The sequence below is a fragment of the Larus michahellis genome, chromosome 8, assembly GCF_964199755.1.
Source record: "Larus michahellis chromosome 8, bLarMic1.1, whole genome shotgun sequence".
NCBI classification, from domain to species: domain Eukaryota; kingdom Metazoa; phylum Chordata; class Aves; order Charadriiformes; family Laridae; genus Larus; species Larus michahellis.
In genome coordinates, this window is record NC_133903.1 from 12,728,673 (window position 1) to 12,743,929 (window position 15,257).

Consider the following 15,257-nt stretch of genomic DNA (forward strand, 5'->3'; position numbering starts at 1 on the left):
CCAGTTCACTGTAGAGCTTCTATGTAAAATTACTGTCTGCCCACTTTTGCTTGATTTTCTTCTAGAGGACTAAGACAATTTGCCATCTTACAGTGACAATCAGAGTATGTGGGAGCAAGGCTGTGGTATAATGCATTTCCTACTGCAACTCCAAAGCCCGAAAGTCATCACAGCTGCAAGAATGATTAAAGGACTGGAAAGCAAGCAATTGATAGATTAAGTTCCCCAACTTTCTCTTTAGCAGGGTGAAAAGGTTGATGTTAGTAGCACTAGATGACACTGCTTTATTTACCTTATCTGAATAATAGTTGGGGTTGGGGCAGAGAACTTGCTAAACCCAGAAGTATCTATACAGAAGAAAAAAAGAATCGTAATAAAAGACTTTTTGCTTGAGCAGACAAAACCAAAAGAAGAATCAGCGGCCAGACAAAAGCCAGACGAATCTAGATGAAAAATATAAGCATTTGTTTTTCAGAGCAAAGGAATTCATCACTGCAACATCTTACCACAGATAGATGGCTTCATTAGCACCAGGAACTCAAAATCAAGATCATTGTTCTCCCTGAAAGCTCTGATCTCTCTACAGGCGCTGGCTTACAAAGAGGAATTTCTACAGGATAGGCTAGTGTGACCTGCAGGCAGAGCAGACTTAGTGCATAACTAAGACGTCTTTCTGACCCTAGGACTGAAAACGTCCCATTTCCATTTCTGTGTCAACTGCACAAGTCTATGATTAATTTATCTTTCTTGATTCTGGGATTACTCTTGGTCACGACAATGCGAAGTTCATCCAGAATTTGGATAGCAGAACGCAGGAAATATGAAGTGCTGGAGGCAGAAGCCCAGAAGCCCTAGCTAGGTATTTGGCAAGAGTTAGATCACAAACCAAAAAGGGTATTACAGCTCCACTGTGTTTCATCATCACGGCGCTCACAGAGCATGTGGTTGTTTGGACATGCGAATATTCTGCAAGAGTCTAATCCAAGTGTATGATCCTGGTCAGGCTCAGAGCTGCTATGGACCCGATTTTTAGGCTAGTGAACAGAAAATATAGTGTATGCAATTCAAAGTAGAAGAGGGTGGTATGCTGTCTTCAGCACGCCTCAAGAAACACTCAATTTATGCCAAGAGAAATTACAGTAAATATGTTTTACATCTGGTGTAAAAGTACACAAATTTTTAGAAAAAGAAGGAAAACGTTTAATCATGGTGCCAGCCCCACATTAATATGTTTGCATCTCTTTTCCATAAAGTTAATATTAACATAAATAGTTACTTTGGCGTCAGTCTCCTGGAAATAACCAACAAGGCAGGATGTTTACATACATTAGCTCTGGGAATCAGTCAGACCAGACAGCAAGTGATGTGTTTATATAGTCCAGTATTTATACCGTACCTAAATAGTAGATTATCTCCACCCGCTCCAACACCTGTACTGTGCTCAGAAGTGTTTCTCTGCCCAGAGGCAGAGTGCCCAGCCTCACCCTTCCTGCAAGCCTTGCTATCCCTCTACCCGGGGGCACGGGGATCAGAAAGATGCTAGTAAAACAGGTACGTGTTTAATAGAACCATGAAAAAATAACCACTCGCTCCAATAAATGAGTAGCCATGATGCTGAGTATTTCCACTCAGTTACTCAGCTCACTGAGAATGTGTGCTTTTAGAAACAGCTCCAGGTTTGGTTTTTTTTTTACCCCTGGGGTGTGAAAAGGCATTATATTACATCAATATATGATGGAAATTAACTTTCACTTTCCTTTCTGCCTGGTATATTTTTACTCTATACCTGAAGAGCCTACAGAACTTTGTTTTAGTAAGTTAATCCATCTCTTAAATAAGTTACCCCCCTCAGAGTCTCCATCCTTCACACGTTATTTTTCCTAAATTTATTTGTAAATTTAAGGAAAAAAAATAAATCTTTTCCTGTCTTAGCAACTATCAAGTATGTTTATATGGTGGCTAGAAGGAAATACTGAATATATTTTATATTTATATAACTTTCTTCTAATTCAAGGGATGAACCTATTTAATTTTATAACTAGCATAAAATATCGAATGAAAGCCAGGAAAACCTTAGTGGCAATAAAACCAGAAACTGCCTACAAGCCTCTGAAATAGTTTTCAAACTTCTTATCTGAGAAATTCTGACCAGAGCCCTCCTACGGCTGTTGAAAGGGATACAGCCTGCTCCTCTGAACAGGAACGTACAGAAATACTAAAATACAATGGGAGGTGCCCATGCAAGAAGTGTGCAGGAGAGGTGCAGCAGCGTTGTGAGCTTCAGGCAGGAGTATGCATATAGCAGAGGGAGTCCCTTCCCTGTGGCACTTGTCCCACAGAGGCTTCCATCTCAGGCCCCAATGTATCCTCCACGTAACTGTTTTACTGTATTTCTGTTGATCATTTTTTTCCCTTCCTCTTTTAATGCCTTAAAATCTCAGTTATTTACAGTTTTTCACGCCCGTTCACGGTAGCTAGTTATACAGTTAATCTTATCATTTGGTACTGGAACCTGTTTGAGGGTAAAGTTTTCAGATGATTAATGAAGAGTGACTCAGAAGCGGTTGGGAAGGTGTGTGCGGGTTGGTGTAGGCAGTTCAGACTTGCCTGGAAAAACCTGTTTGAAGGGGTAAATAGTTATTTAAGCTAGGAATAGGCTTTTGCCTACAAACCAAGAGAAATTACAGATGAAAGCTAAGGCACTCACTTGAAGACAAAGCCAGATTTCTCTGTCTGAAAACTGTTTCTTAATCTCATGAAATCATAAAGACTTGCGTAAACTACATCAGAGTACAAACTATGGGTAAGTGAAGAAACCACATAGGAGAAGCCTTGCTCCTCAGCATGCCGCGCAGCAATGCTCCGCTTCATGGAGTAGCCTAAGGGGAACATGAAATGGGGAAGGATAGAGTTATCATAATCAAGTGACAGCCATTGCGCATCAGGATGTATTCAGCTTGTCGTGAATCCAGTTGTCTTTATTTGCAAAATATCAGAAATCTCTTCTCGCACTGAGGGGCACACAGCTGCTAAGTGAAGGCAGCCAGGATTGAATGGATGTGAGACTTTGTTGGCATTGATATAGAGATAAGTTCTTTCTGTCACATTTACGTGTGAGAAACTGAGGTGGTTGCTACTATTACTGCTCCCTGCCCTGCAACCCATCTGCACTCAGGCAATTCGTGGAAGCTTGGCAAAGGAAACAGGACTTAGTGCAAAGCAGCAGCACTCACATGCATTCATAAAACTGTTCCTAATTCTCAGAAAGGGCTGTCTTGCAGGAAAGAGAGATGGACATATGTAGTAGCTTTTCTAGAAAAGAAGCATTTTCAGGCTCCAAAGGATCATGAGACAAATGCATTGCATTGACTTTGAAGTCAGGGCAAATTTGGCTTACCATGACTGAGTTGAAATTTCATCAATGACTAAGAAGAACCTCATTCCTGATAAGAATCGGTATTACAGAGTAGCTGCATGAGCCATAGTGGTTTCTCTCTGGCACCATCTCTTTCTAGAGACATGTTCTCTCTATTAAAGGGATGTATACCCTTCTCTCAGATGAGGTAACTTGAGATAAAACAGAACCTGCAGAAGGCCCAAACTGCCAGTTTTATTGTTATTTTGTCCAGGTTTAGCAAAAATATGTTAATAACATAGCACTTAATTTTGTTCTCCTAAATGATGACGTACTCTAAAATTGCTGGTCCTGCAGCACCTGAAAGCATGATGCAGTGTAAAATGGAGGAGAAATAACAGAACTCTGATACTTGTTCTTCGATAGTTGGAAGTGTAGCAAGGAGGTATGCAAAGAGTTAAGCATTTCCTTGTGTAAAGTTAGTGCTTCCTCTGTTATTTTGGAAATATTTTAGAAAATTCAGGCCAAGTTAAATGATCCCATGTTTTTCTCCTCTAATTTTAATAAAGCTTTTTTGAAATAAACATCTTGTACATTTTTAGGACCAGTGGAAAACTTAAGTAGAAACTGATTGCATATAAATTTGAAATTGATTAGATTATTTTCAGAGATTAAAGTAAAAAATGCATACTTGAGTTCAGTAGAAGGAGGATTTTTGTAAGATTGTAAATTGTTATACCGAGCAAATAGTGAAAGGCCCATGGTCCCTGGGTCCTCTGTTTCAATCAATGCTGAATAGACCAATCTGTGTCAGGACACAGATTCAATGTCCATATGTATATTTAAAGCCGCCTTTGTTTTAGAAGTATAGTATTTACATTCTGATAGTTTTGACAGTTATAAAGAAAATGTTTATAGGTATTCTTTGGCATGTGTAGAACTTAGAGTATGCTTTAGATTTCAGATCCGTTGACTGTATTTAGGGCAACCCTATTCCCATTGTTAGGAAGCTTTATAAATAAAAGCTTGCGATATTCCCAAATCCAGACCAATCTCTCCACTCCTGATATGCTTGATGAATTGTGTAATGCATGGGCTTGAAGATATTTCCCCTGGGCGCAAACGAAACCGCTGCTTCTCTTAACTATGAAGCTCAGATATCCCATATGGGTACACACAACAAATGCCCCAAAATTACTGCTCGGAATGATTCTAACTCTGCTTCAACGCAGTTTAACTATTTGAATGCATTACCTGCTGATGTCACATTCTGTTGAGCGTGATTTTTTCTTTTAAGTGTGCTTTTCTTCTTTTCTTAAAAGATTCCTGGACTATTTCCCACCACTATCTGATTAAAAACAAAACAAAATAAGTCATAAAACAGTGACCTGCAACTAAGCTTCAAAAGAAACAAATAAACCCTAAACCAAACAAGAGCAAGGGACACCGTAATCTCGATCAAGAATTTGGCTACGACATGACAGTAAAAACTATCAGGTCCAAATCCATTTCAGATTCAAGATCTAGGTTATACTTGTAATCCAAAGATTACAAGATATCACAGTTTTACTTTGAAATAATGTGGTCACATACCCTAAAATTAATTGTGAAATCAGTCACAATTATACTATTCATTCAATTACGCATGATAACCTAAATAAATGCAACTTTTACAAAATAAATTGGATGAAATGTGGAAACATGGATGAAAAAAAAGTTTAAAAAAAATGGCTGAGAGGCAAAATATTAAATATAGAGAAATTTACAAAATGAGGAGGCACAAGAACGCTCCTCCCACCATATTACTGGGCTGCTGCTTTTTGCATTCAGATATTGAACACTGAGCAAACTTCAGAAACAACAAAGAAATAAAGATAGCTGTCAGACCGTAGCATTTTAAAAATGCTTACGTTGTACATAAGACTATCCTGAATACATGATGAAACACGTATTACTTCAATGGCTTCTTCTCTCAATCTTACTGCATCCAGCCTATAAAAATCCAGACCTCAGTGAAGTGAGAGAATAGTGGGAGTGCAGTTTTCTACAAGCTCTCAAGAACACTGCAGCACAAAACTTTACTCATGTCCTGGAAGGGAAAGTTTCCGGATGGGCAGCTGCCCGAGCCAATCCCTCACCGCGCTCTTAGGAACACGCTGCTTAGCATTTGTTGTTTTTGCTTCCTGCCTTTGGAGGTCATCCAGAAATGACGTAGACTGGTGCAACACTATCTGGTGATCCTCCCCACCAATCCCTTTATGTACAGCAGATTATCTAAATCATTTTACCCAATGTGTGGCCAGAATGAGTAATCAAAAACTGTTTGTACAAAGCTTCTGCAATGCGTTGGAGGTGGTTCCCCCGAGGACATTTTTCTTTGTATGTCTTAAATGACAGCACTTTAAAAAAAAAAAGTAAGAAAAAAATTTGAGAACACACAACGAACCTCAACCACATCCATTTCCATGCAGCCAAGCAGGGCTTAAAGATGGATGTATAGTTTCACATCTGAATTTTGGGCTCACCGGCAGATTTAAACAATATTTTTCTTTAATGAATGAAGGAGGGGTTTGCTCAGTAGCGCTAATCCATTGCCTTGGTTGTGCATAACGTGCTTGCAGACTACTCCTACCTTTATGAGCAGGACACTAGAGCATGTAGGGAAGTCACATGGCACGGGAGCATAGTTACTGCACATTGTGGTGACATAAAACATTATAAAGGGTGACATAAAACTGCATTTTCAGTGACTTACAGATAAAATCTCCCTTTTCATGACTAATGAACTACTGTATTCTGAAGAAAGAAAAACATTTTCTATTTAGACTTCAGAGCTTGCCCTTTTGGAACATTAACGTTGTGTGAACTTGCGGGCTGTGCGAGCTCTACAAACTGAGTCACTTCTAGATACAAGACTGCTATTATCCTGTGTCAGTTACATGCCATTATTTATGGGGGAGCTGTACACATGACTTAGTATTCTAAAAAGCGAGCACAGTAGAGTCTCCTGCTTCTGTGTCGCTAAGGGAACACCTCTGGGTTTGCTACGTGTACAGCGGGCAACGAGGCCCAGCCAGGTTCTGCCCGACAGCACAGTAAGTGCTGCAGAGGAATGGAAACAAACCTCAGTTTTGATGATTACCAACATTCACGCACTTGAAACATTACTACTGAATTTGAAATGCACAGGTTTGTGGTCTGGCTGTTGTACTTGCACTGTGGCCACACATGAACGCATCAGAAGAGGATTTAAGAAACGTGTGGGTTCAGAAAACCACTCTTCTAAAGTTCCCTCTGCTAGCTGAACTTAAAAGAAAATGGCCTTGCCAAGAGACTGAGGACAGTTTATGCACAGGCAATCTGCTCAACGCTGTCTGTACTAGAATCAGCTTGTTGTTTTTACATCTTAAAAAAAAATATCTGATAAGTAATTTATTTTTTCATGCAAGCAGAATAGAAGCATAAAGGGCACCCAACCATTCCAGAAGCACTGTCACATAGTACTGGGATGGCCATGGCTTGCTATAGGCAATCATTATATGATAAGGGTTTGTGGCAGAGGAGCGGCACTGTTACCTGAAATACTAAAGACTACTAGGTTTCTTCCCTGGTCATCTTACAAATTTGTGTAGTGCTTCCAGAGCCCGCTGCAGTATGTTTCTGTGCACATACTATATGCTATACCGCTTTCAAAGAAAAAGAGGGCAGGAAAAAATTTCTCGCAGAAAACATTAATTTCATCCTCTTCTCTAACCTGATTAGAACAATTAGCACTAATTAAGCGTAAGAGATCTTGTAACCTAACTCTATTCACTGTGTTCAAGACCAGGCTGAATGGGGCTTTGAGCAACCTGGTCTAGTGGGAGGTGTCCCTGCCCATGGCAGGGTGTTGGAACTAGATGAGCTTTAAGGTCCCTTCCAACTCTAACTGTTCCATGATTCTATGAATAAATTAAATTATTTTTATTCATATTATCACAGGACAGGAATTATCAGCACAGTGACTACATTACATGCTTACCATAACGCAAGCACATCTGTAATCTGTGGCATCGCTCTGGGGAACTGGTTTCACAGTCGTCGTTCATTTCTAACCCAGTGCTCTGGCCTGCTCTAATCGCACTGTTTCGTTGATAGATTTGCTCCACAAAGATGAATCGCCATTTCCCCCTGCTGCCCAAGAAAGCGTTACTACCAATAAAGCTCAAAATCTGAACCACAAAGGTCCTACCCAGGACCTGAACTGAGAGCGCAAGTCCCCTCTTCCACCATAAGCAGAAAACAAATAACCCCCTTAATCCTTTCTGAAACTGAGACATAACTTTCCCCAATCCTTACTCTGGGTTGAGATACTTACTGCTTTGTTTCACTGTTTTTACTTTGAATCATGCTTTTTACGGAAAAGAAATAAATCTGCTTTAATAAATTTGCTCTAAATTGCAAGTAGAATTAACGTGAGGGGCCGACATCTGCACCGCACCCCGCTGCAGGTGACAGAACTGCGCCACTGTGAATTTGGCTCACTCACAGAGCGAGGCGTAGCATGGGAAACACCGCCGTAGTGACAGAAGCTATAACATAAACACAGGAAAGGAGGACCCTGCAAAGCAGCGGATGACCTCTCAAAGCACTGCCTATTCTTTGCCTCACAGCCTCGGTACGTCCCTGCAGGTTGATGTTTTTGGTTAGCAATGAAGGTGAACAGCGGGAGGAAAGGACAAGACTGACGGGCTTGTAAAACTCTGCCTGACGTACATCTGCTTCATCACCAGTAGCCTGCCTAGGAGCTGGACCTCATCTTTGTCACGTACAGATAAATACACGCTGGATTCTTAGGGAGGTTGTAAATAGCAAAGTTCTGACAACAGCACAAACTACTCAAATTCTGCATCCAAACAGCAGAAGACCCAAATCCTTGTTGTTTTCACAGGCAAAAGCAAGGATGTGGGCTTGATGCATAATGAAGGCATTTAACTTTATTAAGTCTCTTCCCTTTGGTTTTTATCTATAGAAATAAGTATGCATAACCAGTAAAATTGTAGACGAGATGCAAAACAATGTATCTAACAACACACTCTTGTCATAAGTAGTGCCACTGCAAAACAAACAGCAAAATGGATCACCTGCACAAGTATTCCCTGTAAGACACAGCTAGCTTACAGTGATTATCTACTTAAGAAGGAACCACTGCAGAGTAAAATTATAGGGAGAAATTTACTACCGTTAGCTTCACTTTCTTCCATCCTGTGTTTCCTTCATAACAAACCAGATTTTCTTCCCTGCAGTCTAGAAGCAATTAATGCTTCTTTTTTGGGTGAGGGTGCTCTCAAGCTGGCTCTGGGAGAACCAGCCTAGGACCCAAAGGGCTCAGTACAGCGCGGAGCCCTGGCTTCAAATCTGTACAGTCATGTTCATGCACTGCTGCTTCAGGGTCCAAGATGATTCATCTATTGGAAAATCATGTTGCTGTAAGGGTTGGACTGGTTTGGACAGTGCTAGCCAGGAGATCTTTCACATCACTCTGCTATATAACATCAACACGCCCTTAAGGATTTGGACTGGGGTGCTGGTTCCTGGCATCCTTAACTCTTTAGGTTTTGTCTATAAATAACTTTTCAGCAGCAGGAACTAATTGAATTTTCAAACCACATAAATCATTAACAAACCTGGTACGAGTTAGTGTGTAAGCAAGATCTAAATAGCAACATAATTTAAATCACATTATGCCACTTTTAGTGGTTGTTGAAATTCAAGTTGCATTGATTTTAGTAGACTGGCTGAGAAACTACATTAGTTCCATTTGTTCTCTTCCATTTTAAAGCTGTCTATAGGAAAAGCCTGAACAGGCTCAATACATTGGCTGTAATGAATTCTGATAAATGAAAGTAACATAATCAATTGGCTGGGAAATGTGATCCGAGTATAAACATTTTCTCCCTTCTTTCTTTTTTAAGACGGAGCAAAACTTTTCCCTTGCAGTTTCTCTCGGTTTTTTTTATACAGATTAAAACACACAACCTGATCTAGTGGGAGGTGTCCCTGCCCACGGCAGGGGGTTGGAACTAGATGATCTTTAAGGCCTCTTCCAACCCTAACAATTCCATGATTCTCAGGGATAATATGGTTGTATGGTAACATGCACTGCAACTAAAAGCTGTGCTATACTAATTCCATCAGTCTGTCCGTTTTGGTGATGTTTCACTCCCTATCTTGTCCATTTACAGGAAATAAGTCTTTGAAGGAATGTGGCCTTCCCTCTACAACTCCCAGTGGAGTTTTAAAAACTTTGAGAATGTAGTTTCAGTATGAAAATGAATTGTGTTCTTATGTTCTTGCAGCAAATGTCCCCAAAATACTTGGGGTATGAAACAATTTCAGAGGGAACATATTTGATTGCTTTTGAATGTTCATGAGGCAAAAGGAAATAAGAACTGAACGAAGGTTTAAATGAAAATGGCAGTTTACTGGAATTTTTGAACTGAACATTTGAATACTGAACATTTGCAAGATGTTCATAGATCAAGGAGCAGATTTTTATTTAGGAGAAAAATTAGATAATGAAGCAGAATGGAAATAAGTCCCTGTAGAGCTATAAACACTGCCTCTATGAAAATGGCTTTATCACAAAACCACTGTTGAAATTTCCCCCATCAAAATAATTTGGTGCTTGTAATAAACTTATATTCCAATTTGCCTACAAACTTCTTAATTTTATAACAGGAAAGAGATGGTGCGTTTCTTAGTGGAAGTTGTTTGTCTGTTTTCCAGGAACAACTTCAATAAATGCTTTAATGTGATGTATGAGTGTTCAGCCCCCTCCTTCTGGCTCTCCTGTGAGATTCAATTACCATATGTCCTTTTAAAGAAATGGCAAGACCAAACCAACATTATACAAATCCATATGATTGATGTGAGTTTATAGTGATCTCCTCCCCTAAATTAAGCAAAATGACATGCCAGAATGGAAGCAGTTCCAATAGGAGTGTTTAAAAGCAGGGGTGAGTTCGGATTTTGTACGCATTCGAGGCTTACAAAAGCATTCTACTTTGTTCAGGTACTTCAGGAAATCTTCCAGACAGAAGATACAATCATGTTACTGGAAAGAGCCATAAAGGCAAAGGAATACCCACTGAAAGTGGCTCAGACCCGCCTGGAGGGAAGAACTAGACGACCCAATATAGAACTTTGCTGTGATGCACCTCAGCTTCAGTAAGTAGAGGCCAGACTACCCCCTCCCTTCCTGCATCAGTCACTCAAGGACAGGAAATACAGTGACAGTGTGAAGCAGTTTGATGAGATGAGAATTGCATTCATTATATTGCAATACAAATTCTGGGAGAAAGTAGTAAAATCCAAGTAGCTATGTTGAAATAATGGGCCAAAACATCTGAAGTTCAATGCCTGTAGTTGCCTTTAGAGCTCAAGTGCTTGTTGGTGACTGATGTATTTTGGGATTCAGTCTCATGTCTGAGCTGGGACTTAAGAATTAATTTTAATTCCATTCTGTATGAAACAGAAGATTTCACTTTAGGAAATACCTAGTTTTGGGAACATGTTATCCCAGAGAAAAATCTGTCTTTTGATGCAAAAAAATATCTAATGGTCAAGCTTATTAAAAAGTTAATCGCAAACAAGACTGAGGCAGCATCTCTTACTGCCTCAGCTAATTTTCAGCTCTATAGTGACTCCAGAATCACCTTTGTGCAGGTTAGCTCATCTGGCATACATTTTGGTTATAGAGCTGTGGGGGCTTCTCAGCACATGTTGGCATCAGCTAGGTGATCCCTGTGCTATGATCCATTGTACAATGTGTATTGTGTTTTTCTGGATATACAAGAAGATGTCTGAGATACTAGCCTTCCTTCCCTAAGGACTGAAGAAGGGTCTTCTGAATTTTCATCCCATTTATCACATCAGTGTTACGAAAGAACCCTACCAAGTATATCTTAATTAAAATACCGTCTTCAAAATATTCGGGAGGGTGTTTCTCAAGAAATATTGCACCAGGGTTCTTCCCATAGCTGAATTTCAGTGTTCAGTAAGACAATTTTGCATATTTTATGAAAAGTAGAAAACTATTCCCTTTTTATTTTTGTCTCTAGCAAAATCCCACTGTATACAACAGGTTAACATACAATGAGATTAAAGTAGTACATCATACTTTAAGCTGAGTATTTATATTACTTTTCCTGAACAGCGTTTTATCAGCTCAAAAAGCTTCTATTCAAACAAGGACAGGGCAATAAATCATAGTTTATTGTACTGGCATCTTTTCACTTTTTCTAACTCCTTAAATGATAAATTGTAATGCAATACGCCTTTTTTCCAGCCTCGTACCTCCTTAATCAGATTTGACATTTCCTTCGGTATATCCATATATTAGATTTCTTCAGCTTCACACTCTGCTCTCTGCATCCATTCTGTCACAAAATATTGCTTTGGATCTGAATTCATTTATATCCTTTTGGATAGTTTTATTCACGTGGCTTTTCATATAAGTCATGCCTCTTCTAGATGCAGGACATCAGCCATGAGAAACCAAAGAAACTTCTGATCACAGTGTAGCATTCACGTAGTAGTCACATTTACTATAGGAGCAGATCATTTGCCACTTCAGCTACCACCACACCATCAATTAGGTATGCAAATAAGCTAGTACCAGCATTTTATTAAAAAAAAAAAACAACCCCAAAACAATACAAGATGGCCTTAAATATTAATACACAACTCCAGTCTTATACTCACTGTGAGTCTTGTTCTCTCCCTAATTCCTTCCTGAAGATCTCTTCCACAAAAATGTCTGCAGCATTATGATTGATATCAGTCCGGTCAACAGGATTGCATGTATCCAAGATAGAAAAGTTGTTTGATTTAGGATCAAAAATGTTCTGAAGCAGAGTGTTGCATTATCCCTTCTTCCCACATTTGCCAGTGATGCTGTTAATGTTCCAAAGGGCCCTGTCTAAAAAAAGTTTGGGAGCTCCATTTAAAGTCACTGGAATGTCAGAAGGTCTTTGAATATTTTCTTCAATTAGAGTGAAAGAACATTAATGTGACATTCTTAAAACCAAAAAGTACATAGGGGTTCTGAATCAAACTCCTACTAGCTTCTAGGTTATATGAGAGCTTCACAAACCTGTGCACAGCTATTTGGAAGTATTTTAAGCTTAACATACACGCAAGTTCTCTGTCAGTCTAATATGATTTCTAATATTTCAACCAAAATGTTTATACAAGTACACTGTTTACTAGATGTAGTTATAGTGACAGATAAATAGCATATCCTGTTCTCCTTAAATGCATAGGAATTTTGCTCTACCACAGCTCCCTAATCCAGACCAGGTTATTTCGGATGCTTTACCTTATTCAGATCATTAAATATTATGTTCATCATAACTGCAATTAGAACCAGAAATTCTGACAGGGTATTGAAATTTGGACACTTTTTTCTATCATAGTTTTTGGCTGGGCTCACATCTCAAAATATATTTTTTTAGAGACAAAATCCTATCTGAGAATGTAAAACCATTTGCTAATTCACTTTTCACGGATTTTTTGCTTTTAAATACATGAGAAATACACTACACAAATTAGTTTAAAGCAAGAAGGAATTTAGCCCAATAGCTCAACTGTAATAGGGAAAGAAAATATCAAATGAACTACTTCTTTGTAACATGTACATGTTATCTGAGTTTGCTGTTTATTTCAAAGGAAGTGCTGATGTTGGCACTTGTTCTTTGTGTGTGCTGCCAACTTTGTAGTTGAAGGGATAAGACAGAAAACAAATTAATAAAGTCTAGTTTTTCTGTGCTGAAACTGGGACTATCACAAAACAAGTCAAAGTTGGTTCTGAAAAAAATCAATCTTTCTATAGCGCACTGAGCAATTGATAGCACATTAGACAAAACACAAAGTTGACAGTATTAAAGAGAGTTTACCAGCTCAGAGACTATACAAGAAGATTTCCACATCTCCATTGATAAGCCACTGGAAGAGATGTGGCTAATATCAGCTCCCAGAAAATCTTGATTTCAAAGCTCCATATTCCGTATTTATTCTGGGAAGTGATTCCTGTTCTGATTACCATGCTTCTGCACCAAATCTAGACTGTTTAGCACATGCTGCTGCACAAGTTTAAGCCCTCATGAACACCACCAACACTTAGCAGTAACATCCACCCCAAACATTCCACAGGACCACATGCAAGTGCTCAACACAGCCATGCAAGCCCTAGAGATGCCATGCAAACAAGAGGCTGCAGGTGAAGAAGATAACAATTAGAAAGATATATCAAAGCAAAGTGGCTTAATCTGCTCTGAAGGTCAACGCAAGCAAGAAATCCCCAGTTCTTATAGGTGCTACACAAGCTAGTTTGGCAAAGAGGTTTCATATTGAATCAGTTCAAGGCAGCTGTTCAAATCCTGCCTGAAAGCATCACCTGTCCACTGTCAAAAAAGGAATATGGTGAGGGTCTGATAAAGTTATGTGAGCAACCTGTCCCCTTCTATTTTTTCAGGCTTGTCACTGAAGTTTACACTACAGATGACACCTTACAGACCTTAAAGCGACGTCTGCAAGAAGCCCATAATGCTCTGCAGATGCTGACCCTCAACAAATCAAACCTGGAGCATGAAATTTCTGTGAAGGCAAACTCCTTCTTCATTGACAAGAAGTGTATGGACATGCGCAAGGTCTTCCCCAGCACCCCACGGCTCATTGGCTATGCTTGAATTTTAACCCTTGATATCTGAGCACATGATATAAAAGTTGCAAAGGTTGCAAATATTTCCTGAAGGAAACCACAGTTATTCTGTTTTCTCAATTAATGAAGACCTTCAGAAATAAACCAATGAAAATTAATATCACAGAATGGTAGGGGCTGGAAAGGACCTCTGGAGATCATCTAGTCCAACCCCCTGCCAGAGCAGGGTCACCCAGAGCAGGCTGCACAGGAACGTGTCCAGGTGGGTTTTGAATGTCTCCAGAGTTGGAGACTCCACCACCTCTCTGGGCAGCCTGTGCCAGGGCTCTGCCACCCTCAAAGGAAAGAAGTTCCTCCTCATGTTTAGGTGGAACCTCCTATGCTCAAGTTTGTGCCCATTACCCTCTTGTCCTGTCCCCTGGCACCACTGAAAAGAGCCTGGCCCCATCCTCCTGACACCCACCCTTTAAGTATTTATAAGCATTGATAAGATCCCCCCTCAGCCATCTTTTTTCCAGACTGAAGAGACCCAAATCCCTCAGCCTTTCTTCATAAGAGAGGTGCTCCAGTCCCCTAACCATCTTTGTAGCCCTTTGCTGTACCCTCTCCAGCAGTTCCCTGTCCTTCTTGAACCACGGAGCCCAGAACTGGACACAGTACCTCTTTTCTTCTAGCAGCTTCATATTCTCAGCTGTAGCTGCTACTAATTCAAATAGAATTAGGAGACTTATTCTAATGGAATCGGACCACGCTTAAATAACCAGACAAATATTGCAAGACATATGTGAGTTACTAGCTAGAGAAAACATTAGGTTGAAATGTAGTATTTCAACAGAATTAGTACAGTACAGGATTTAACTGTTACAGGATAACATGCCATCTTTGTTCCAGTCCTTGCCTGGAAAAGTCCAGTTTAAAAGCTTCCCCCATCTGTACACTCTCCTCCTGTCTAGTACTGCTAGAGTTGGTGTTTGGAATGAGAGGACGTTGAAAAAACTTGATTCACAGAAGCTGAAGGGCAATTTCAGTGCAACCACTTCAGGTACACATGTAGCCTGTATTCACTGAGAGGGAATCTTTCCATCTCTACCTCTTTTTTTCTTTTTAATTTGATTTATGACTGATGTGATATTTGCCTAAGTCTGAAAGGTCTTAACTATTTAGAAATATGTACTATTTATCTATCTCAAAGGACTTCAT

At 39.7% G+C, this 15,257-nt stretch overlaps 1 protein-coding gene across 1 annotated transcript in view; it reads left to right on the forward strand.

Moving 5' to 3' along the window:
• TEKT5 (tektin 5) overlaps positions 1 to 14,085 on the forward strand; it is a 28,383-nt gene extending 14,298 nt beyond the window's left edge. The window contains exons 6-7 of the mRNA XM_074599339.1: positions 10,410 to 10,564; positions 13,872 to 14,085. Coding sequence (XP_074455440.1) covers positions 10,410 to 10,564; positions 13,872 to 14,085 — 369 coding nt within the window. The remainder of the gene's footprint in view (positions 1 to 10,409; positions 10,565 to 13,871) is intronic.
• The last annotated feature ends 1,172 nt before the right edge of the window (positions 14,086 to 15,257 follow it).